Source organism: Paraphaeosphaeria sporulosa (assembly GCF_001642045.1).
Source record: "Paraphaeosphaeria sporulosa strain AP3s5-JAC2a unplaced genomic scaffold CC84scaffold_8, whole genome shotgun sequence".
Taxonomy (NCBI): domain Eukaryota; kingdom Fungi; phylum Ascomycota; class Dothideomycetes; order Pleosporales; family Didymosphaeriaceae; genus Paraphaeosphaeria; species Paraphaeosphaeria sporulosa.
The window spans coordinates 844,781-868,561 of NW_017253367.1; the positions used below are offsets into that span (position 1 = coordinate 844,781).

At 55.1% G+C, this 23,781-nt stretch overlaps 9 protein-coding genes across 9 annotated transcripts; 2 read left to right on the top strand and 7 right to left on the bottom strand.

Annotated features, from left to right (window-relative positions):
* Positions 1-525: 525 nt before the first annotated feature.
* CC84DRAFT_1219765 (uncharacterized protein) lies at positions 526-3,490 on the bottom strand (the record flags this gene model as incomplete). The annotated part of the gene is made up of 4 exons (XM_018183108.1): positions 526-575; positions 626-2,261; positions 2,316-3,319; positions 3,397-3,490. The coding sequence occupies 4 exons, from the start codon at positions 3,488-3,490 to the stop codon at positions 526-528; spliced, it is 2,784 nt and encodes a 927-aa protein (XP_018033184.1).
* Positions 3,491-4,176: 686 nt separating this feature from the next.
* On the bottom strand, positions 4,177-5,018 carry CC84DRAFT_926685 (uncharacterized protein). The gene has a single exon (XM_018187900.1). The coding sequence runs from the start codon at positions 4,853-4,855 to the stop codon at positions 4,382-4,384; it is 474 nt and encodes a 157-aa protein (XP_018033185.1). The 5' UTR covers positions 4,856-5,018; the 3' UTR covers positions 4,177-4,381.
* On the bottom strand, positions 4,980-6,536 carry CC84DRAFT_920357 (uncharacterized protein). The gene has a single exon (XM_018187894.1). It carries the CDS (start codon positions 6,370-6,372, stop codon positions 5,182-5,184), a length of 1,191 nt encoding a protein of 396 aa, XP_018033186.1. The 5' UTR covers positions 6,373-6,536; the 3' UTR covers positions 4,980-5,181.
* A 1,532-nt stretch (positions 6,537-8,068) lies between these two features.
* Positions 8,069-9,935, bottom strand: CC84DRAFT_1097323 (uncharacterized protein; the record flags this gene model as incomplete). Its single annotated transcript, XM_018174706.1, has 5 exons — positions 8,069-9,189; positions 9,244-9,540; positions 9,602-9,685; positions 9,810-9,851; positions 9,905-9,935. The coding sequence occupies 5 exons, from the start codon at positions 9,933-9,935 to the stop codon at positions 8,069-8,071; spliced, it is 1,575 nt and encodes a 524-aa protein (XP_018033187.1).
* A 391-nt stretch (positions 9,936-10,326) lies between these two features.
* On the top strand, positions 10,327-11,466 carry CC84DRAFT_1166635 (uncharacterized protein). Its single transcript, XM_018179009.1, has 2 exons — positions 10,327-10,444; positions 10,734-11,466. The coding sequence occupies exons 1-2, from the start codon at positions 10,429-10,431 to the stop codon at positions 11,372-11,374; spliced, it is 657 nt and encodes a 218-aa protein (XP_018033188.1). The 5' UTR covers positions 10,327-10,428; the 3' UTR covers positions 11,375-11,466.
* A 1,199-nt stretch (positions 11,467-12,665) lies between these two features.
* CC84DRAFT_1188910 (RA-domain-containing protein) lies at positions 12,666-14,327 on the bottom strand (the record flags this gene model as incomplete). The annotated part of the gene is made up of 3 exons (XM_018181020.1): positions 12,666-13,783; positions 13,831-13,992; positions 14,045-14,327. 3 exons carry the CDS (start codon positions 14,325-14,327, stop codon positions 12,666-12,668), a joined length of 1,563 nt encoding a protein of 520 aa, XP_018033189.1.
* Positions 14,328-15,435: 1,108 nt separating this feature from the next.
* CC84DRAFT_1219770 (uncharacterized protein) lies at positions 15,436-15,843 on the top strand (the record flags this gene model as incomplete). Its single annotated transcript, XM_018183109.1, has 1 exon — positions 15,436-15,843. The coding sequence occupies one exon, from the start codon at positions 15,436-15,438 to the stop codon at positions 15,841-15,843; it is 408 nt and encodes a 135-aa protein (XP_018033190.1).
* Positions 15,844-17,325: 1,482 nt separating this feature from the next.
* Positions 17,326-20,003, bottom strand: CC84DRAFT_1188911 (AAA ATPase; the record flags this gene model as incomplete). Its single annotated transcript, XM_018181021.1, has 4 exons — positions 17,326-19,401; positions 19,455-19,704; positions 19,761-19,895; positions 19,957-20,003. 4 exons carry the CDS (start codon positions 20,001-20,003, stop codon positions 17,326-17,328), a joined length of 2,508 nt encoding a protein of 835 aa, XP_018033191.1.
* Positions 20,004-20,894: 891 nt separating this feature from the next.
* CC84DRAFT_1188912 (uncharacterized protein) lies at positions 20,895-23,590 on the bottom strand (the record flags this gene model as incomplete). Its single annotated transcript, XM_018181022.1, has 5 exons — positions 20,895-21,047; positions 21,095-22,051; positions 22,099-22,170; positions 22,906-22,969; positions 23,547-23,590. The coding sequence occupies 5 exons, from the start codon at positions 23,588-23,590 to the stop codon at positions 20,895-20,897; spliced, it is 1,290 nt and encodes a 429-aa protein (XP_018033192.1).
* Positions 23,591-23,781: the final 191 nt, after the last annotated feature.

Here is a 23,781-nt window from a genome sequence, read left to right on the forward strand (position 1 = left end):
TGTTTGAGTGTCGGATGAGATGGTCAAAGTAGATCTGACCGGAGCTCTTTTCGCGATGCACCTGGTTCGCCTAGTCGCATCGCAGCGCCGTGGTTTGGTTTCCATGTCGCCTGGGCCAATGTGGTCGTGAGCCCTTGACACATGACTGCTCTGAGTATGCCTTGGAAGCTGCTTTGCGATTTCCGTCTCCCCGGAGCGCGGCACGGGTCTCAACGAGAGCGGTTCGTCTACATGAAGGAGTACATGCATAGGAACGCAGGCTGTGAGGCCCACTACATCCAAATTGAATGATAATCAAAATTGTATTTGCGTGCTATCGCATTTGACCCATCCCCTTGCTCAATCTTCCACATTACGAGCAAACCTATCCGCCAAATCCCTTTTTTAAAATCCGTATACTCATGCGCCAACCTGGCGGGGTGGTATCATCCATTATCAAACCGAGCAAAACAAAACACAACTCGTGGACAACAAGAATCACGCTGGTATATCATACAGGAAAGCAACGTTCATCATGCGAGCCACTCAGATGTCACCGCGGAGGACCGGGTTGTTGGCGCCGAGCATGGTGTTGACTATCGTACTGTTAGCAAAAATACAAATTGCGATAATGGGCATTACTTACATTGACCTTGGCCCGGCTGGGTACCAGCAGCGGCGACGCCTGGGACAGCTGCGCCGGCGGGAACGGACTCGCCGTTGAAGGCACCATCCATCTGGTTTGCGAGGCCAGCTCCAGCACCGGTAGGGATAGCTTGTCCGTAACCAGCGCCGGTGGGGTTGGTTTGTCCATATCTAGCTCCATCATAGCCGGCCTGGTGTACGCCCTGTCCAGCCTCGTTGTGGAAGCCAGACCCAACGCCCTGGGAGCTGGAGAGGCCAGCGCCCGGACCACCGATGCTAGGGTCAGGGCCGTAACCCTCGGGACGGCCATGTGGCTTGCGCTGCACGGAAGGAATCTTGGGAAGAGCCGAAGTTTCTTTGGCAGCGCCAATGGAAAAGACGGGGCTCTCCCACTTCTCGCCCTTCGCAGCAAGGTCCTTGTACTCGGTGGCCTTCGTGCTGATACCGCCAGGCAGCTGGATGTTCTGGAACATGCTGTCATGCTGAGTGACGGCCACGTTGACGTGAGTGTCCTTGGCACGCTGTTCAAGTTGCTCCTTCTTCTGCTTGCCCTGCATGATACGCTGGTTGGCTGCAGAAGCATAACGCTGGTAGATGTTCTGGATGTTTTCCGGATCAGGGTTACGCTTGGCATCCTCAACAGCCTTGTCAGCCTCCTTCTTGATGTCGTAAATAAGAGCGTCGAGCTGGTTGACGTTGTCCTTGATTTGCTTCTCAAGGACGCGCTGGATGACCGGGCGCATGACCTTGAGTAAGAGCGGCTTGAAGAGGTTGAAGAGAAGCTTGTGGTTGCTCTTCTTCAGCTTGATGTGCAAGTTCTCGATGTCGGTAGTGACCTTGTTGATCTTGAAGTAGTGGACGCTGTCCTTTGAGCGCTCGGCGTTCTCCATTTCCACCTTGAAGCTGAAGCCACTTCCACCCATGAAGATGTCCATGACACCCTTGTCGGTGATGGAAGGGAAACCTTGCTTGCGCTTCACGTAGTATGAAACATCGCGAAGGTCCATCTGGATACCGCTAACGGACAACATGACCTTGTTCTTGTTTATGCTGGACACGTGCTTGCGTCCCCATCGCCAGTAGTTATCGGAGCCAAACTCAGCCACGTTAGGTGTAAGGTTGTCACCCTCGATGACCAGGTTTTCAACTACAGCATCGACCATAGGGTCAGAGTACTCAATGCGGGGAATGGGAACATAGCGGATGTTCTCGAAAATGGCGGGCAGGATAACCTCCGTCAGGTCCTTAACAAGGTGAGGCTTGAAGGCCGTCTGGCCGTTCTCGTCATGGCCGAGGTCGTTGAACAACTTCTGGATGGAGTTGGAAAAGGCCCTGTTCTGAGGATCAGAGTCGAATTGCTGGCCGAGGAACTTGAATTCATCAGCGATGCGGTCCGTGTGGCCGCGGTACCGTCCACGGAGCAATGCATGCCCATCATCGTATAAGCGGTTCCACTCTTCGTTAGAGCGATCCTCCATGATGAAGCCTTGCTGCTTCAAGCACTTGCGAACGTAAGCATCGAGGTGCTTGAACCAGTTCTTGAGGTCAGGGTCGCGGTCAGCATCCTTGTAAATCTGGTTGACGGAGTCGATCAAATCGTCGAAAGAAGTGCTGTTAGCGAAGCGCTCCAAGAGAGTCTTGATACTTGTTAGCGCGTCTGCATTATCGCGAAGTACACCTGGAATACACACCTTGAGGTCAGCTTCGGCCATCTGCAGCGAATCATCCTGGTGCGCACCTTGCACGGATCCTTTGCCCTGTTGGGCGACATCGCGACCGTGGCCAGCGTAGCGCTCAGCCAAAGTAAGCAGGGTGTCGATAGCACGCTGGTAATCCTGGTGACCCTGAATCTCGACAACCATCTTCTTCAGACGCCAGATTGTCTGCTCGCGGCGCTCCTCGGGCATTTTCTGCTTGAGGTAGTTGTTCAGGCGCTCGCGCTGTTGACGCACGCGTTCCTTGTCTTCTTCAGGGACATTCTCAGAGAGCTTGCGCTTGGCCTCATTCGCAGCGTTCTGAGCGTCCAAACCGGTGGGTTGGCCCGTCTGAGCCTCGGTGACGCCAGCTTGAGCAACATCAGCGGGGTCGCGCGAAGCCCCGGGGTGAGCAGCCTGGGTAACATCGCCCGCGGCCTTCTGTGCATCGCCCTTGGAGAAGGGCGCTGACTGCTTGATTTGGGACTTCAGCTTGTCCTTGGACAGGTCCGGCACCTCGTGCCAGGTGTTGTCGTCGGCGGGACGATCAATCTGGTTGAGCTGGTCCTCGCCTGGCTTCACCTTGTTGGCTGTGTTTTGAGCAGCATCACCGGCTATGTCTCGCAGGAGAATGGTGGCATCCGAGAGGAGCTTCCTGAACTGGCCGTTAGAGATGATGAGGGTTCCGAGGGTGCGGAGACCCTCAAGGGCCTCATTGCCATGCTGCCTGGCTGTGTCCTTGTCGATTGGTGCTTGAGGAAGCTGCGCGTTGCCGCCGGTGATTTGCTCCGTCTGCCAGATGAAATCTTGGAGGAGGTTACCATCATTTTTGGTGAGCAGTAGCGTCTTGGCCTGCTCAATGACGTCCTTGAGATCGGCAACGAGAGTTCGGCCATCGGCGGACAGCTTCTTGGAGGGCGAGCTTAGCGCTCTTGAGGCCAATGCCGAGTTGAGGGCGACATCAATCTGCTTGTTTGAGGGGACCTTGCCGTTGGCGAACGCTGCAGTGGTTGTCAGCTGCTGTCACGCACGAAGGCGCGCGCGGGTGTTTGTGCCGGCGCGACGCAGAGAAACGTACCCTGGAAGATGCCGTAGAGCTGGAGCTTGGTGTTGACGTCCTTCTCCTTCTGCTTCTCATTGACCGGCACGTTGACGGCCTTGGAGGACGACATGGTGTACAAATATCAAGCAGGCGTATGCTGGGGTATCAAATAAACGGACGGGTGCTAAGCAGCGATTAGGTGGAGTGTGGCGGGTGGGGTGGTTGGGGTATCAAAAGAGGAGGTATATGGGAATGAGACAGAGGCAGCAGGAGCGCTGGGCGCGTTTTATTTGGTTGCTGGGCTGGGTCGTCGTTGTCGTGGCACGAAACCTGCCCTGCGCTCTGGTGCAGACGTCATTGTTGGCACCACGCAGAATGATGAGCCTTCACTCGCTACTCCCCGCACGCGCGCCCGAGCCGCCTGGGCCACTCTTTGACTGGGCCAGCAGTCTGCCCGCGGTCATTTGCGGTGCCCATCGCTGCACAGGGCGAGTCGTGCGCTCGCGAGGCCGCAATCGCCGCGCCTGCGCCGCCAGCACTCAATTGCAGCTGCCTTTGCCCGCATTGGGGCTGGCCTGCGCCCAAAGAAGGCCACAGAGTGCCCGTCTATGACGGATGTTGACGGCGCGACCTGGGTTGACGTCTCAGATCGTCGACGGGGATGCATCATGCACGCGTTGATCCTAGTGTGCGTCATCGCATTCTGGACGCGTCAAGCCACACTGCCTCCCCAAATCCCATCCCGCGCGCCAAATCCCATGCCCGTCGCCGTCGCCGACAGGGGTACATTTGCTCGCGCAGCCCCTCGTGCGGCCGGGCTCTGCCTTTGACGAAGCGGAGCTGCGAGGCCACGCCAGGCACGCCGCAGCGGCGTCTGCAAACACACGACGGCATCGAGAGCACGTTGCGCCGTAGTCCAGACGTCCGACCCACATTGCATGGCTGCCGTTAGCGCTGCTGTGGCGTCGTGGATTAGGTCATGGCAGTCGGTCACCATGACGCGATCTCCTTGTTGCCAGTCTCACCACCTTGCAAGAACCTCTTTCGCCTGCCCATTTGCGGATCCGCCGTGGCTTGCCAGCCTTGCCTGCCTAGCTCTGGCCATCGTCTCGACGGCCATCATCGCGCGCCTCGACGCCACATCTGAAGTCTCTGAATTGGTACGCACGCATCCGTGTGCCTTGGAACGAGCGGCACCAGCGGGAGATGTGCATGCGCATTGGCGTTGCAGGGGCCACGGCACTGGCATCCGGCCAGCAACCCATCCGTGCACAGGACACCGCTGGTTCACACAGCTTGTAGTCGACCGTGCTGCTGCTCGTACCACGGGCTCGGAGCGGGATAGGCCGTGGAGAGGCAATTCGCATCGCTTTGCGCCAGCATCACCATTGGTCTGCCCCTGGATGAGCAATACATAGGTCAAGGGTATGCAGGTCACGCTAGTGTGCAACATGAGAGCTGCACAAGCCTCCGCGAAGAGCGACTTCATGTCCATGCCCGTAGACACAAGGTGTGGCTACAAGATTCCATGCTACTAGATTCCATGTCCAAGACGCGCCAACAACAAACCTACCGTGCTTTGTCAAAGGCTTGAGTACATGTGTTTACCGCTGGATAGCAATGCGGGGCAATACTCATTCGACCTGGTACCATGCGCATAACCTTGAGAATTGACCAACGCCTCCGAGGACTCCTAATCATACATAACTCGTACCCTTATTATACGTATCGTAGCACAAGCCGCAACGCTACATAGCACAGAGCCTGGTCCGCATTGATCCCGCGTCGCTGATGCAGCCTGCGTGTACTCCATGCGCTGATTCAAGCAATACCATCACTCTGCCGGCCCCTCGCAGTCGGTCTCTTCCCCGATGCTTTCTTTGTCCCCGACCCCGTCCCTGGTGCACTCACTGGTACCCTCTGACTCTCAACCGCAGCTTCTGCCTCAATGGTCTTCACTGCCCTGCTGATGGCCACACTGTACCCACCAAACCACTCGCTCCAGCTCTTCCCATCTGCTTCTTTTGTGACTTCCATACTGCTCGTCTTTCTGCTAGGCTTGGGCGTAGCATTCGTCGGCCTCGTCGACGCCGCACCTGGAGCAGGCTGAGTGGACGACGTCGCGCGAGCAGCTCGGCGTTGTTCAAGGAATGATCTCGCCACGTTTTGTGCTGCCGAAACACCAGACTGGATCGTCTTCACATCTTTCATGTCAAGTGTAGCAGGGAGTGGAATACGGTAGCTACCGCTGAGGGTGACTTGGCGTCCTTCATTGTTCAGGATCCCTTCGCCATCGCCTCGTGGGATCTCTTCAATGTATTCTGTTTCTCCCGATGTGGTCCTCTTCCCCTTGGGCCTGCTCCGAGGCTGATATACTTCTAGATCCCGCCTTGCACTCTCCAGCTCTTCTTCAACTCGGACAAGCTCTTCATCCGCCTCTTCTTCTTCGCTTTGTTCGTTCCCAGCGGAAGTATTCTTGATTGTGGGAACTGAGTGGGTGGACGAGTTCTTACGGCTCTTGCCACGTCGGCGGGGTGAGCGATTCCTCCCCTCTGCTGAGTGGTAAAGCTCCTCAACCTTTGCTTCGAGCCCTCGAACACGAGATTTCAAGGCTTCAAGCTCGGTGGCTGGTGCTGGCGTAACGGACGTCGCCACAGCAGCAGGAGGTGTATCCTGGGTGGGAACATCTCTGTTGAGCTTTCTAGGTCTCCTCCTTTGTCGATTTGGACCTATCGAAGCCGCTGCGTTCGGTGCGGTTGCTGCGTCTTTACCCTTGACTTCTGCAGACGTAGAAGCTGTAGGCTTAGCAGTCGACTTCTGAATCGGGCCAGAACCTGATCCTTTTGCAGTACGCTCCTTCTCTAGCAAAACGCCGCCCGCTGAACCCGCCCTCCCAGCCACATTCGGTTCAGCCGGAACCGAAACTGCAGCTTTCTTCGGTTTCGCTTGCTTCGGCTGTGACGTAGCTACACTCGGACCAGGAGACTGGCTTTTCGATGACATGGTGTTCATCAATATTTAACTCAGGCGCCGAATGTGGACGCGAAACAAGACAGAGGATACTTGTCGAGGAGGCTGCTGTGGATTTCAGTTGAACCAAGGTTGTCGGGAGCTGGACGTCTGACGTATTAGGGTCGTGCAGGGTCCAAGCTAGGCCCGTAAGGGAGCGATCGGCAAAGGGCGTCGAGAACTACATCAGAACCATCGTCGAAAGTATAACACTGTCATGCTCTGTAATAACTAGTTTCACGCAGAATTCATCAGTATCCATAATGCCTCGCAGGCCGTCCGCTAAACATTCCAGAAAGCGGTCTGCACGACTGCGTTTTTTCAACATCCTGGACTAGGCCTGGAGGTGTATCGTCAAAACCCAAAGCGACGCAAGCAAAGATGCACACTGCCCGCGTACAGAGCTGTGAGCTAGAATTTGGGACACCATTCCAAGAGGCGCGCCTCTCATCTCAACGACGTATGAGCTACATGGACCTGAGCAGCGCGGTAAGCGGCAGGATACCTCCATAACATAGGTAGTAGGTGTCAAGAATAGTTTGACTCCTTGCAACAGGACCGCTTTGAGCAATCACGCTGAGTCATAATACTACAAGTTAACGAAAATACCAAAGAGTGAGTATAGGCGGGATCGAGTGTGCGCCAGATTTTCCAATTTTTGTATCCGTCACTGCCCACAACGATCTGTTGAGCAGTGCACTGAAGCGCAGACGTGACACCCGCACAACATTTGGTCTCTAGTATGGCACGACAAGTCTTCCCATCACTTTCGCTTGCAGTGGGCAAGCGGAGAAACGCAACCTCTGCCGGCGAAAATTCCGGTTGCAGGGAAAATGCCCTAAACCTTGCCCTTCACGTCAGAACCCTTGGGTCATCAAAGAAGAGGCCTTTGACGGTGGCCGACAATGAAAGAAGGAATCCTTGACGCAGAACCGAAAACATGAACATCCACGATGACGCATGATACAACAGATCCATCAACGTACGATAGACTGAGTTAGTACAGGATAAGATGCGCGCCTGTCAGTTATCTCCATTATTTGTATATGACACTGTGCTTCAAACGCTGAAGGAGATAGAACACTCATTGCGTATCTATCATGGAAAAAGCTAAATACATGCCCGAGCACCAGATCGTCTATCATTTCGCGAACAGAACATGACACAAATCTTCCTCCATATCAGGAAATTTCGAGCCTACGCGCCCAGTCCTCAGCCCGCGAGCAAACGATCCGACCCATTCCAAAGCTAGCATACGCCGACGAAGAGGGGAGGTGTAGATGCAGAAGAAGCAGTATTTCCAGACCTGAAGGAAGCCAAAGACGTCAAACTTTTGAAACAGAGCGAACCAGTACAATTGTGATGCGCATAACACGTAGAATTGGAGATGGGCATGATCGAAGAGACATGAGAGCCGTTAAGCGTGTATGATAGTGGGACCAAGGGGACCCAGCCTGCACCAAAAGTACAGCGCCTTGCCAAGCAAATACAGGCAAAGCAACCGACATGCTGAAAGAGATGTGCCAAAATACGACAGAGGACGTAAATTTGCAAACAAGATCTAAGAGCTCACGAATGCAAGCAAATATCGAAGCCATAGAATGGAGAGAACCACTCATGTCCGGACAATTGCGCAGCGTTGCGAACATCGATAGACGCTTGCAGAGACAGTGTAATGAATCCACGACAAGTCCATGCTCTAGGACGCAATGGCGCGAGTTGGGCCACCACGTCCTTTGCCACCCCTCGCGTTCTTCGCAGGCTTTGTGACGGTACTCCAGCCATCGTCGTCCATGGTCTCCGTGGTGGTAGGGGTAGATGCCGCAGGTGTGCTGGACTTTCGTCTCCAGGTGTTGTCAAGCTTTGGGTCACGTACAACTTCCTTTGGCTTTACATTCTTGTCCTCAACAATATCACCGTTCTCAGGTGTCTCGGCAGTTTCAACCTCTGGAGGCACATCACCTTCCCCTTCTGAACGTTGGAGAATTTCGAAGTTGGCACGCGGCTTATCCTCGTTTCCGTTCTCGTTCTTTTCTGTTGTAGGTGCGGATGGCGCCTCAGCTTTTGGAGACGAAACAGTCTTCTCGGCGGACTCTTTGGCCTTCCTCTCCTCGCGAGCCTTGTCATCAGCCTCCTTCTTCTGGCGAATAGCCAATTGTCTCTTCTCTTCAATCTCACGCTCGCGGGCGGCGGTGTCAATGGGCTTAGCAGCGCCAAATGGGTTGGCTTTGGAGTCAGACTGGGTGGCAGCCACAGGAGTCTCAGGCGCTTCGGAGACGGTTCGCTTGGCGAGGTTAAGCCTGGGGCGAGTTGCTGGTGCGGCAGATTGGGGCGCGGGAGATGATGGTACGCTAGCATCAGGTGTGGCTGTAGGCGACTTGACTGGAGCGTCCGGACGCATCTTGGATCGCCACTGGTTGTCCATTTCAGGCGCAGTGGGCTGGCGGTCGTATTGAGGTCGCTCTGAGAATTCGCGACGCGGGGGCCGAGAACCATCGTTGGAGCGTCCTTCACCCCAGGCTGGAGATTGTCGTCGCTCGCGAGGGCCGTCGTTGCTGCGCACGCGGCCTTCTCTCGGTGGACCCGCCCCGGGAACAGGCGATAGCGGGCCCTTGCGCTCCCAGTTGCCAAAGTCGCGCTCTTTGCCATCGCTGCTGAACGGAGGAGCGCGTCTACGCTCACCACCTCCATCGTCACGCTCGTCGAACTGGCGGTTCCCAAAGCCACGGTCAGACGGGCGACGCTGCTGACCGGGAAGATCGGGCAGAGGACCCCTTCGAGTCCAGTCAGACATGTCCTTTTGTTCGGGGCGGTCCTTGGCTATGGATTGTCAGTATCCATATACAGGCAGCAATCTGGTTATGTAGCACGTACGAGGTTCAGCAACGCTAACTCGAATATTTCTACCCTGGAACTGCGAGCCAGACAAGTCAAGTGCCTTCTTCAAGCCCTCAACACTGCCAAATTCAGCGTATCCGAAGCCTTTCGGCTTTCGCTCGAGCTTGTCTTCCACAATGCGAACATTGGTGACCTCGCAATCGGCGAAGAAGTCGTTGACATCACCCTCGGTAGCATCGAAGGAGAGGTTGCCCAGATGGGCCGTATACGGGGGCTTGGAAGGGAGGGGAAGTTCCTCGCGCACAGCGTAGCCTCCGAGGCGGTCGCTACCACCTGTCGAATCGATCAGCATATGTAAGAATAAAGCACGGAGTCGACATACTGAAGCCACCACCGCCTGCGCCACGGTCGGAACCGAATCCGCCGCCGCCGCCAGCACCAAAAGTGCGCCTTTCTCCTCCGTAGCTGCCGCCGCCGCCTAAACGAAAATTAGTACAACATTGGCTGGGGATTCGCGAAGCGAGAGACGGGGCAATTTACTTCCGGCTGCAGTAAAGTCAGTACTCAAGATTGCGCAAATTAGGCGCGGATTTACTCACCACCGATGGGCGTATCCTCCATCTCATCAGCCCATGATCCAAGTGCTACAACGGCGTCAGCCTTTCCGGTCCCCCACTCAGAGCGGGGTCGAACCTACATTGGTCGCCCAGAAAGTCCCCCAGGGACATCTTCTGCTGCTTTTTGGGGCCTGTAAAATACGCATGTTAGCTGCACATGTCCTGAAGCTTTGCAGGTCCTGCAAAGGTGGGGTAGCGTATCGGCGCTGCTTGACGTCGTCCGAGTGCGCGAGGCAAACGTACCCATGATTGCGGTTAGCAGGCAACGCGCTGTCGAAACCGCGCGTTTGCCGTGTAAGTCTTGAGAGCGATGTGGGCTCTCAAGAAAGGTTGCGTAGGGAGAAGTTGTTGGTTCGCCGGAGTATGTGGGGTGTAGTCGAGGGGACCTGCCTGAAGAAAATCGCGGGCAGGCAAGTGCGATTAATGTTCTCTCTGACGCTAAAAGGCTTGGCAGTCCGTAGTTCATTCGATCCCCAGATTTTGCGCCTTTTGTATCATTTCCAGTCGAGGTTCGTTTGCATCTCTCGATGTGATGGCAATGAGCATATCGCCTGACCAGACTGTGATCACACATCCCCTCCATGTGGCCAAAAAGGGGGCCCTGATGGGCGTCGGTTGTAGTGAGTCCACATTTCTTCTGCTTCATCAAGTCCAAGCCATTGTTGCTTGAGAACCGCCCACAGTTTACGGTCAGACCTTCGGCAGCGTCCGGTAACAGCTGCTTGCGTGTCAACTCGGCAGACGGGCTTCAGTAAGGGATATAGGCGCGTGCCAAGCGATATCACGTGCTGCGCTTTCCCTCATGATCCATCATTGATATCTCGCAAGGATCAGCCCTCATTATCTCGATTTTCCCGAGGCAGCTGTTCATTTGCTGCTGAAGCAAGGCATCTGGACTAATTTGAGTAGCTGTTCCCGGCCTTCTCATCGGCGCGACCTATGGCACACTACGCACTCAAACTCCGGTCCTCTTCTCCCTCGTCTCGGGCGCCCAATGGTTCGCCCTTGGTACAACCTTCTTCAGCATTCGCACTTCAATCCTTAATTCCACTGGCCTGCGAAACTGGTGGAACATCACCCGCGGCGCGCCTCTCCTACCTGCTCCGGATCATGGCCCCTCCCACTCAGACCGCATCCGCGCGTCCACTATCTCCGGCGCTGCCACCGGCTTCAGCTTAGGATTTCTTTTCCGTGGGCCACGCAATGTCATTCCGGGTACCATTATGTTTTCCCTGTTCGGCTTCGGAGGACAGCATGCTTACGAATGGCTGGATGCAAGGAAGTCGGGAAAGGCTAGGGAGCAGGTGGCGATGAAAGAGAGGGGCGAAGTGCAAGAGACGTTTATGCAGAGGATAGCGAAGAGCAAGTGGAGCCCTATGAAAGTCTTAAGCGACGAGGAGTATGAGGAGATGATGAGGGAGCGTATCCTAAAGGTGGATGTGGAGATAGCGCTGCTCAAAGACAGCATTGAAGCGCTGAAGAAAGAGAAAGAAGAAGAAGAAGACAAGAAGAGGATGGAGGCACCAACAGAGCCCCAGCAGAGGAAGTAAAGGAAGCAATGATAAGCCTCTGAAACTCCTGTAAATTAATTGTACGATGTGCTGTTTGTGGGCTATATAAATCGAATCACAGTAGCTGACGCAAAAACGGGACCTTGAGTACACACCTTCCCATTCTAACTTACTCTACTATACAACTTTGAGACTACAATTCGCCTAGACGTACTGCCTCGATTGTCCAGCACAATATATCAGCCTATGTGAGGAGACAATGAAGAGAATTCTATCACACCGCAGAAACGACCGGCTTCGCGAACCAGTAGACGATTGAGCCCCACCAGCCAGACTTGAAAGTGTGCCATTCTCCATAGCCTAGCGCAACGTACCCCCGGCCCGTTATGCAGGAACAACACCACGCATAGTGGCTGACAACAGAACCCAGACTGCAAGCTGTAAGAATCTGGGATGCAACAGCGAGTTTCCATTGTATGATTCTATTATAGAGCGAGTCGATACAGGAACAGGGTGTTCAAAAAGTCTAACGTTGCGTCGATCCCAGTGATAGATACCACCGCGCACTGGCAGCCACCTCAGCAAGTCATGTAGATCGAGTGACTGGACATGTGTGAACGTGCACATGAATGTTCGCAATGCTGATATTGTAGATAATACCTCATATCCGACGGTACATCGTTGCCCATCTACATGCATCTTCTCTTGACTCCCTCAATCCCAAAGCACCATCCACACGAAACTCAAATTTTTGCTCGCAAACCAGAGACATCGCTATGCAAGCCATCAAGAAAAAGACGCTGCAAGAACGCCACATCATTCGAACAAGACAGCCGTAGATCATGCCAAAATGCTTCTCACGTACAACACGACTGTCTCCCTTTCTCCGGTCCCGACCGTGCACGAAAACTTCCAATCTTGACAACATGGCGATGGAAGCTGTCACGATAGAGCTACCATAGAAAAGCGAACAAGATCAACGCCAAACGGTGCTATACAACGAAACTGACCATCGCTCAACCCACACATCCCAACCATCGGGAGCAGCTCTCCGTTGACGGGTCTCTGCGGCGAGAGACCTCCATAAATGATGTGAGCTGTGGGCATTGCCTCAAGGCTCCCAGCATTCTTCCCTATCCTGTCCCTACTGCTCTTCGGATATCTCTTAGCCATACAAGGCGAGAGTAATGCTGCAGCTGCTGAGCATGTGAGTCGTCTTATCCAATGCTTTCTCTTTTCCCGTCTTCAATCCACTTCTTCTTAAGCCTGTAGTAGATATAATATACTGCGAATGGAAATTGCGGCGTCGCTCGAGCTTTTCGTTCAGGTCCTATAAAACGCCGCCAGGTAATTGGACCCCTCTGTTGTTCCCATCCCATCCAAAACTGCCGGTTCCTCCCCCCACGCTTCTTATATCGTTGCCGCCAACAGTGCTCACGTGGCCTTCAGCAGGGGCTGCGTGTTTTCGCAGCATAAACATAGGTTTGCGACCTTCCTTGTCTAATTGCTTGAATAATATCAAGGGCCTTTCGTTTAAGCCCAAGCATCGTTCTTGGTCGCCGTGTACAATGTACAATGCGTACTGTCGCCAATCGGCAGTGATGTTGTACTTCTTTAGTGCAACAGGCAGAACTTTATGGCATGGATCATCGATGGATACGCGGAACGATTTGAAAATTTCGACTTGCGGGTTTGTTGAGGATGACTGCGCGGAGGGCGTCGAGCTCATGGTACCACCGGAGAGTGGAGGATCGCGATCGTCAGGGTTGGGCGTTGGTGCTGCGTTCCGCATCGGTGCCCTGAGCGGCGCAGGTGTATTACGCGCGCGTTCTGATGTCATCGTTGAGTCGGACCAAGTACTGTTGTCCCGAGACCAGCTCTGCGTACTATCATGATCTGGATGTGCGCTGCGAGAATTATAGGAACGGTTCTGGTTGTTTGTTTGATATGCGGGAGAGGTAGGAGAGGGCTGCGGAACGGCATTGGGTGACATTTGCTGGCCGCCGGCAATTGACGCTGTGAGGTGTGAGGATGCTGCCAGAGCTGCTGCGGAGGGATCGAGAGACGAATTGTCGACCAAGGCGCGCCCTTCCGGAATAGTCGGAGAGGGGTTCTTCGGGCCGCCGGAGGCAAGGAAAAGTCTCTTGGTAGAGAACTTACGTGACAGACTGCTCCCCACGCCCCCTCCTGTTGCAGCCGGAGGCGACGTGACAGAATGGTCGTGGGGCGTGGGCAGCGGCTGCTGGCTGTCCTTGTATGCGCGTGCCATGGCAAGGGTCTCGTCGCGGAGCTTCTTGTAGTCCTCGAGCACGCGGTTCAGGTCCTCTTTGAGGTGCCGTATCTCCATCTCGCTGGCATGCAACCGCTCGTCGCGTGCCTGTACCACGCGTATGACCTTGGCGAAGTCTTCCTGTGTGGGTGGGGCATCTTGGGCGGACGTGTCCGCGGCTGCGAGAAGTTAGCATATGCCTTAGATCCGATACTGGGCGCCGTACACAGTGGGACATAGTGATCAGGCTCGATGGGCACGTTTTGCTTTACTTTGATCTCGTAGACGGCCTTGAGGATGGTGAGGCGGTGACCGACGCTGTGCAGGCCGATCTCCTTGAGCTCGGCATGCTGGACTTCAACCAGGACCTCGCCCGAGAACTCGTGCTCTGATCGCTTGTTAGCAGACTGCTGGCGGGGACTCCACGGGGTGCTGCGTACCAATGAAGGTGTCTGCATACTGCTTCAGGCCCAGGCCGGCGACAAAGTCGGCGACCTGCTCCTTGGTCCACTCGGTGATCAGGCCGGTGGGGCTGCCCTTGCTGTCTCGCGAGTGGGTGAAGGTGGTGGGCGTGTGCTCGGTGCTCATGGGCCCGGACGAGGTGGGCGAGCTCTCAGCGTAGTCAACGGGGAGGGTCGGGCTCTGGATGACGCTGCGCTCGTGCTCGTCGCTGGCCTCGTAATCCTCGTCCGAGTCGTCGTGGTACTTGGACGTGTATGCCATCGGGGTGAGGCGGGGGAGTCGTCGCAGCTCGCGGCGCTACGTGCGGTGCGGTGCGGTGCGGAGGACGGGAGGCGCGCCAAGGCGTCTTCCTCGGGCTGGAGGTGGTGCTCAGTGCTGGAGCAGGCTACGGTCCGCCGTCGTTCTGCGTGGATGGATGGCGATGTCGAGGGCCCGGCGCTACGTCTCTCGCGCTGGGCATGCACGGCCTGCTGAGACGAAGCGAGATTGACTAGGCGTGTTTCGCGGCCTGACACTCGCTGCAGCTGCAACGTCGACGCTCGAAGGCCTGTGTCAGATAGACATGCGCCGGTAGCGAGGGCGGGCGCGGGGAGGGAGCCGGCGGGCGAGCGTGGGTGGGCGGCGGGCGCGTGGGCGGCGATGCGGGCGTGGTGGTGGTTGCGACCAAGGGCGGTTGGCGGCACACGACGGACGTGGAGGAGCACAGCTAGTGCAGCTCTGCGCGTCTGCTTCCTATCTATGCAGCCGTGCGGGAGAGCGCCGTGGGGCGCGTTCAGCAGAGGGAGAGGGTGGGCAAGCAGCACAGCAGCGGCCGGGCCAGAACACAGCGTGAGGTAGCTCGGTAGCAGGCAGGAAGCTTCTGGGGAGCCATCAGCAGACGACGATACGGATGCTGCATGCACAGTGTCCCTCGGCGGCAAGCAGCCAGCCAAGCATTGCCCCGAGCTCCCAATAACAAAAGTATTGGCTTCGATTCCCAATGCACCGCGCGGCCGCCTTTGTCCCTCCGCGCCTGCACGTTGCAGCCTGCCCGAGCCCAGAGCCAGACGCCGCCCGCTAGCCAGTGCCGTGTGGGCTCGCAATTTTGGATGAAAAGGCCTGCCTCCACAGCCAACCATCGCCCCGTGCAGCCCAGATTCCTCGCCCTGCACGCTGCACCCTCACCGCCTGGCGATCGGCAGCCCGAGCGCGCGACCCCCGACATCCTGACGGCTCGCCAACCAGCGGGACCCGCCTCGCTTCCACTGTTGGCCATCGCACCGTTGCCAGCCGGCTGCCTACGCCCGTCCAGGAACGCACACACCAGCACCCTCACCCCCATCTCCAATTCCGGCCCCTCCACCCCATGTCCAGCCCCAAGCCTATCACCATGTCCTCTTCCCAGGCCCAGGACAGACTCCCGGACCATGTCCGCAACGACATCTATGCTGCGCTGCTCTCAGGGTCCGGCATCCGCAACATCGAGGACACCCTCAACCACCAGATGCAAGCAACTGGTTTCAAGGCCACGCTCAAGGCCTACGTCAACCATTTGCTGCGAGTCGAAGGCGTGGCCACGTTTCCGGAAATCATGGCAAAAGTCGAAGCCAAGGTCCTGCACGACACCCAGGCCGCGAAGAACAAGGACGCCGCCAACGGTGTAAATGGGGTGAACGGCCACAGCAGCGAGGGCGACGACTACAACCTCGCCCTGCCAACCAGCGTTTCCAAGGAGGGTGCCAAGGCCGTACTTAAGGAGCTCGACAAAGTCTGCGATATCACTGCTGAGGAGAAGTGATTCGCAGTACACGGGTCTTGCAAACCTTTGCTGATGTCTTTGCCAGACATGCATCAGGACAAGATTCAGCCAGCATTGGGACCATCAGAAACACATCCTCGGCCTCCAAGATCGCCCGGAGAAGCTCCTTCCGGGGGGTTCCATCTTTCAACGGGACCCCACGGCTCGATCGAATGATGGAAGGCTCGTTCCAAACCATTCACCTCAACGAGCCACATCAGCCACAGGAAAGCTATATTCCGAGATTCCACCGACATCCGTGCATCGCTGTCTCTAGTGAAGAGGCGTGTGGTGCTTGCACCACGGCCAACAGAAGATATTGAGCAACCCAACAGACGCTGGACCGGACATCAAGGTCCCGTTTCCTACCAGGTCACACTTCGAGTACCTTACCGGAATAGCAGTGTCAAAAGTAAAAAGAAAGCCACGAGCGGAAAGAGATAACCAATGCAACCTGTCAGTAGCATGGCCCGTACTATATCTCAATAAATCCAGTGACATCGACAGCATGATCTTGATTCCCGCATCAACCCATTATTCCCGGACATTCTCACGACGCGACATTCACCATCCACCCTCACCGCGGCTACCTTGCTTGGACACCACAACCAAGACCGCCGGACCAAGCACCGAGACCAGAATACCTCCACGCCCGCAGCGCGGTCCCCGGACGTTGGAAATGGTGGGATCGTTCAGGAACGCGGAGCGGGACCGCCTCGTTGCACAGCAGGAAGCGGGCGGCAAAAGAAGCGTATGGGTAGTAGCACAACAGCGTGGCACGACGCTTTGGGTAGTAGATACTACCACCACATGCGGATTGGAGCATTGATAGTGTTCGCTCGTATCTGCATGGGGAAGTCCGTGATCCCGCTATTCTTGGACGGCATGTAAAAAGTATCATCCTCTTGTGTCTAGCTAAGATGTTCCACTATAGGATTGCACGTGTTATATATCGTGAGTTACCCTAGGACTTGAATTCTGATGTGTGCGCGTGGTTATGGTTCTGCAATTCGCGCACCTCATCTATATGAACTTGCGTTACTGTATGTTTGTAATCCAAAGTATAATTAATAAGCATGGACAGTGATGCTTCGGTCCCCCTCAAGGCTTCCCAGTTTTGTGTTGGTCACTCTGATGCATCCAAAAGTTTGGTCAGTACATAAACAGTGTTAGCATGGCGGATGTGCAATACATAAATAGACAAAACCCATGAGCACAGGTATGAACTCTAAAACATGCAATTTCATATTCGTATAAATTCTTCATTGGAAATCGGTAGCCATCTCCCTCCACACAATCCCTTCTCCAAACTACCAATATCCCATGACTAGCCAGGAAGGCGGATGACCTTACCCAGCATGCATGAATTAGACTATCATTCCATGTGTGAAGAGATGCGCCGACATTAACCCATCGTGGCGATGTTCCGTAACCCGTGTTGAAGACTGACAGATAAACTCAGAAAGTGCTCGGCTCAACCATCTAGCTGTACAAGTCCTCATCCTGACCTGCCTGACCAAAAGTGTTCTGTTGCTCGTTGGCGGGATCCTGACCATCGGGGAAGCGGAAGAAGCTCGAACCGCCGGAGTTCTTCATTGACTGAGCAAAAGCCTCGTACCGGCGGATCTCGACATCGGTGACAGAGCGACGAGCGGAGCGCATGGCCTCCTCGAAGTGTGCCTTGGTGAGTTCAGGAACGGGGTCCTCATCGTCTTCGCCCATCTCAACATCCTCACCAGCAGCCTCGCGAGCTTTTCGGCGCTCGATGTCAGTGGCAATGGCCTGCTTGATAGCAAGCTTGACAGCACGCTGAGTAACGAAACCAAGATCAGCACCGGAGAATCCATGGGTGTTGGCGGCAATAAAGTCCAGGTCAACGTCGGGCGCAACAGGGGTCTTGCGGAGCTGAGCCTTCAGGATACCAGCACGAGATGACTGGTCGGGAAGGGGAACGTAGACAAGAGTGTCGAGACGTCCAGGTCGGCAAAGAGCATTGTCCAGCTGTTCGGGTCGGTTGGTAGCACCGATGACGAAGACGTTCTTTTTCGATGTCATACCATCCATCTCGGTCAGCAGCTGGTTGACGACACGGTCCGAGGCACCACCAGCGTCGCCTTGAGATCCGCCACGAGACTTAGCAATGGAATCCAACTCATCCAAGAAGACAACGCAAGGTGCGGCAGCGCGAGCCTTGTCGAAGATGTCACGGATGTTGCTCTCGGACTCACCGAACCACATAGAAAGCAGCTCGGGACCCTTGACAGAAATGAAGTTGGCAGCGCACTCGTTGGCAACGGCCTTGGCGAGCAGCGTCTTACCGGTACCAGGGGGACCGTAGAAGAGCACACCACGGGAGGGAGACAAGCCAAACTTGAGGAACTTGTCTGGGTGGTCGACGGGATATTGGACGGACTCGATAAGCTCGCGCTTGACTTCCTCGAGACCACCAATGTCCTCCCAGCGAACGTTGGGCACCTCCACAACGGCGACTTCGCGCAGAGCAGAGGGGTTGGAAACGCCGAGAGCAAAGCGGAAGTTCTCCATAGTAACACCGAGAGAGTCAAGGACCTCTGCGTCGATGGTGTCTTCGTCCAAATCAATGAGATCCATCTTCTCACGAATCTGTTGCATGGCTGCCTCAGAGCAGAGGGAAGCCAAATCAGAACCAACGTAACCGTGAGTCTCAGCGGCAATGGTCTGAAGGTCAACGTCGTCACCGAGCTTCATGTTCTTTGTATGAATCTGAAGGATCTCAAGACGACCAGTGGGGTCGGGGATACCGATGTCGACTTCGCGATCGAAGCGGCCGAAACGACGCAGCGCAGGATCGATGGAGTTCGGGCGGTTAGTGGCAGCCATGACGACCACGTTGGAACGGGCCTTCATGCCGTCCATGAGCGTGAGCAGCTGAGAAACGACACGGCGCTCGACTTCACCGTTCGTCTTCTCACGCTTGGGGGCAATCGAATCGATTTCGTCGATGAAGATGATGGCCGGAGAGTTCTTTTCTGCCTCCTCGAAAGCCTTGCGGAGATTCGATTCCGATTCACCGGCCATCTTGGACATGATTTCGGGACCGTTGATCAGGAAAAAGAACGCACCAGTCTCGTTGGCGACAGCACGAGCCATCAGCGTCTTACCGGTACCGGGTGGACCGTACATGAGGATACCGCGGGGTGGCTTAATACCGATAGACTTGAAGAGTTGCGGATGTCGCAGCGGAAGCTCCACAAGCTCTCGGATCTGGGCCATCTGCTTGCGGCAACCACCAATGTCGTCGTAGCCAACCTCGTTGAGGTTGCCCTCCTCATCTTCGCGCTGTATCGGCTCGCCCTCGCAGTGGATGACGGTATCCTGCGCAACGATGCCAAACTCCGGCGGGTCGACCTCCACCACCTTGAACTCTACTTGCCGCATACCGCCGCGGGCTGTGAAGGTATCGCCTTGTCGTACAGGTCGGTATGCTTCGCGGAAGTATGGTGCGAGGAAAACGTCGAATAATGAGCCGGTGATGCCCTCAACGGTATCGGCGATGGGGAGGACAGCAATTCGCTTGGCCTACAAGGTGTCAGTGGAAACGTCAATTTTGCTCGACTGGGCTGAAAACTCACGTATTTGATGTCTGGGCATGGGTGGATGGTGATTACGTCGCCGTGCTTGACGCGCAGGTTGTGGCGTACAACGCGGTTTATCCGTGCGGAGCCGTCATCAAGGTCGTCATCTGCCAGCACAATGAGAACCGTGTCCTTGCGCTTCTTGCCCTTGACGAGCACAGTGTCGCCACGGAACAGCTGGAGCGTCTCCATGGTGTTGTTGGAAAGTGCGATGATGGAGTTGTCATCGTTGACGGCATCGGTGACGCTGCGTCGCTGTCAGTTCTTTCTTTCGGGATACATCGAGATGCGGGGTTCCCTTACATGAGCGAGTTGGGCTTCTTCTTCTTCTTGAGAATGGCCGTTGCTACCTCATCCTCCTGTGGCGGGTTAGTGGCGCTCATCGCTGGGCTCTCGGGGCATTTGCCTACCGTCTTGTGTTCGGCGCCAGAAGGGTCCCTGGGCACATTAGTAGCTGTAGCTGCAAGCGGAGAGAGAGGCAGAGGCGCCGCAGACTTACTTGGACAAGTCGACCTTGGGCTTCGCGTGATCTGGCTCAGCCGACATGGTGGGCGGGCGCTGTGTAGACTGGGTGGAAATGAAAGTGTGGGTGGGTGCAGAATCTGGCTTCTGCGCGGGAAATGTGAGAGGCCTGCTGAAGAGGCGGGTTGGGGTGGTGATGGGTGGTGATGAATGGGGCAGCTGGGGCGAGGGCAACGTGGTTTATATGAGCTACCGACCGTGGATCTAGCGGCGATGATGTTGGTGAGAGCTCGGTGCCAAGCCGTGCTTGCCTGGAGCGGGCCCGTGCTCCTTCCGCCGCCTTCGCCTGGGTTCGGTCGTCGTGCTCACCAATACGTCGCGCCGTCGCCGCGGATATTACCACCGTGTCCCCAGGCTGCCCGCCCGCGACGCCATGCGTTTGCCGCCGCCCCAGTAACGAGAGCGCCGTGTGCCACTCGACCGACTTGCGCGGTGAAATGGCCTTCGCCCGCCGCCTCTGCATCAGCCATGTGTCTGGCCTCGAAACGCGCCGCTAGCATGTAGCGGCTAGTGAAAGGTCTTTGTCAAGTTGGAGGGAGTGCCCGTCGGGACGATTGCAGCAGTCTATCACATCCATCATGTTGATTTTTCTACACGCTCGGGCACATCGCGGTTGCAGCTGTAGATGTCAAGCGCAACATGCAAGGTACCGACCGGGCATTGTTTGATAGCCGAAGATAAGCAGTACCGGTAGCGTGACGATACACTAGATCCTCCTCTTACAAGAAGGTGAACGTCGGAGGTACGCTCTCTTGTCGGTCAACCTTGGGGTTACTTGAGCTGTTGCAGGTATTCAGATTCGAATGTGATACTGTATCGCCGGCGTCCATGTTCCCGCCAGAGACTAGACCCTCAAACGCCATCGACCCGGAGTATGTCTATATCAGCCCCCGAAGCCAGTGAATACGCCAATAGCTAAGCATCTCGCTGCCCTCCATCTCTTCTTGCCCTGCATCCTTTCTCCAGCTCCCGCAAGCAAGGTGCTTCGAACAGCTTGCCACGCAGCATGTTCAGCGCAGTGCCGGAGGCAACAACGACCCACAGCAACAAAACGCTCACACCAAGAACCTGGAATGAGTCAGCGAGTCATACAACCAACACTAGGATTGACTCACGGTGCCCACAACCCGGAAGAATGACGATGGGATTTCCTCGCCCAATGTGAGTGTGGCCATCGCAAAAACCCCAATCGGAAAGGTAAAACCCCACCAGCCCATGTTGAAAGGAAACCTTCCTCTGCCCAAAACCGCTCCGAGTGCAAAGAAAAGCCAAACAAGGCCAGACCCCCACATGAGAATCGCTACACCGCATCCGACGATGTACAGCACATCTCCAGCAGAGACGTGTAACGTCTGCGTCTCCGGAAACACCCTCATCGACAACTTGCCAAGCTGCATAATCGCATATCCACCCTGGCCCATCGGGCCCAAAGGCAGGAAAACAGACACGATGACTTCGTTCGGTGGAAGCTTGTAGACTGCGAGACGGTGGAAATATATTGTGAGAACAATGAATGCGAGGGGTACGCCAGTTCCCCAAAGGACATAGCTCGTTATGATGGTCATCAAGGCGTGGTGAGGGTTCGGTAATTCACGGGCGACAAGAGCACCAGAGGCAGAGGCCACAATCGGCGCGACAATCGGCAACAGCCATGCTGCTGTCATTGTGTCATGCCGGGTCTTGTGCTTCGTCATCATCTGATAAGGTAACCCAAGGCAACACGCCAGACTGAGGATTGCGTCCAGCCACCACATGCCCCAAGCGACCTGAGGTGTCGCGCCACCCCATCTGGGCACACAGACAAGTGTGAACATGTTGACTATGGTGGATAAACCCATAGGCAGCGTGCCAAGGAAGAGAGATTGGACAGGATGATCGAGCATCAAGGTCCAAGTTGCTGGGTAAAGCACATATCGAAGAATTGAGGCGCTGAGTATCGCCACGAACAGGGAAATGTTGAGAACAAAGAAGACAATGCTGAGAACGTGGAGGGAAGCCTGGTGGTTTGGGTAGATGGTGCCAAACGTGTGGAGTAGTATCGACACGATTCCAGTGCCCATGTTGATGGCAAACTGGTCAACATCAACGTCAGGTCTTAGTGACGAGTAAGAGTACATACCCATGATGGCGTAAAGTTCTGTGTTATCCTTCGCCATCCACCCTGGCGATCCTGAATAAGCCATTTCGGTAACTGCTGTGGATTAGAGCATGGCGAGCCAGCAGTTGTATCGTGGTGTAGTACGCCGCAGCTATCCGAGGATTCCGTCTGCTGTAAACGAGAGCGCGGTTGAACGTACTCGTGATCTGTCAAGCAAGGCGTTGTCATTGTGTGAGTATTTTACAGGAGATAGTACACTCAAAGTGCATCCGATACGGATCATAAACAAAATGTATGTCGAGCAGCAAAGCGTTACATATGTGCGTTTGGACGGAGTATCGGCTCGTCGAGCGACGAGCCGAAGCTTGGAGTCATTCTTTGTATGACAAAGACTTACGATTTTCAAGCTAGCTTCTCGCGTGAACACTGACACCAGCGATACATCAATACGTGATTCTTCCATGTCTTTGGGCTCAATATTCTTGGCCTTCTTAGTTCTCTTGTAGTTCTCCGGCATGCGATGTGCACGCGGTAATAATCGGTCGTTTTTCTTATACATCTCAGTTCAATGCGTCATGGTGGGTCCTGTGATAGCCCTGAATGATGACTAAATTGCATAGCACACGAATGCAAACTTCATTCATGATTCTATTTGATGTGTGAACGTCAGTCCATGCATCCCGAGCTCACCTCCCAGTCCTTGCTACTTTGACCAACTCTTCATATTCCTGCAAATCAGACTCCTATCTCTATCTTCATCCTTCCTCACTCATCCCTACCGCTCTTCTACGCAGACCTCGTGCTAGCCCTACGCTTGGATTCTTTAACTTCCTTCTCCGTGACTACTGGAGGTAGTCTCGTTGTACATGGGGGCCCGTTTTCCCCCATCTTCCTTGAGTTGAAATTCAAGTAATCTAAGACCGCACCAGAATACAAACGCACACGTATGGTTCAGATAAAGTCACAACTAGTAACAAGTTTGCATGTAAGATAACGCGCCCTGGTGCCGTACAGATGACAGCCCTATACGGATCATTTGACAAGTATACCTCGAGTACATCCTTACTGGGGTGCAGCTCGTCCTTCAGAAGTCAGTGGGTCGATACGCGTATGAAGCTCCATAGCTTCCATCCAATAGTGAGAATATCCCTCAAGCTGCTTTTGAAGCTCTTCGCCCAGCATCTCTTTTTGAAGTTGTGAGGCTTATCTGAGTCTTCCGAATCCTCTAAACTATTCCGATCTTCTTCATACCACGCATAGATGGAGCAATGTTCTAACATGCGCTCTGCACGCGGTGATGATCGGTCATTGATCTTGTACATCCCTGGGTCCTCTGGCCACCTTCGTTGAACGCTATCGATCAAAAAGCCCGCTGGGCCTTGGCCTTCCTCGAACATATCCGCTATGATTTGCTAGACTGGAAAAGCCGTTGGGACAAAGGCAGCGACCACTAAGGTGTCTCAATTGACTTTGAAGAGACCGTGTGGGTCCTCCTCGAAGTGGACACCTGCATGCAGTTCCCGACGGAGCTGCTTGTCCTTTTCTTGGTACGAAGGATCCTGCAGGAAGACTTCTACATGTGACGACGACGAATCTCTTTCCCGTTGGGAGTCATCAAGCATTTCGGCAAGTCGAAACACCATCAAACGTTGTAGCACTCGATCGGGGATCAATTTCAAGTTTGTCTCTTTACGCGTCAGAGTA

Coding starts and splice junctions, on each gene's coding strand:
- CC84DRAFT_926685 (XM_018187900.1), bottom strand. CDS start 4,855: ATGGACATGAAGTCGCTCTTCGCGGAGGCTTGTGCAGCTCTCATGTTG.
- CC84DRAFT_920357 (XM_018187894.1), bottom strand. CDS start 6,372: ATGAACACCATGTCATCGAAAAGCCAGTCTCCTGGTCCGAGTGTAGCT.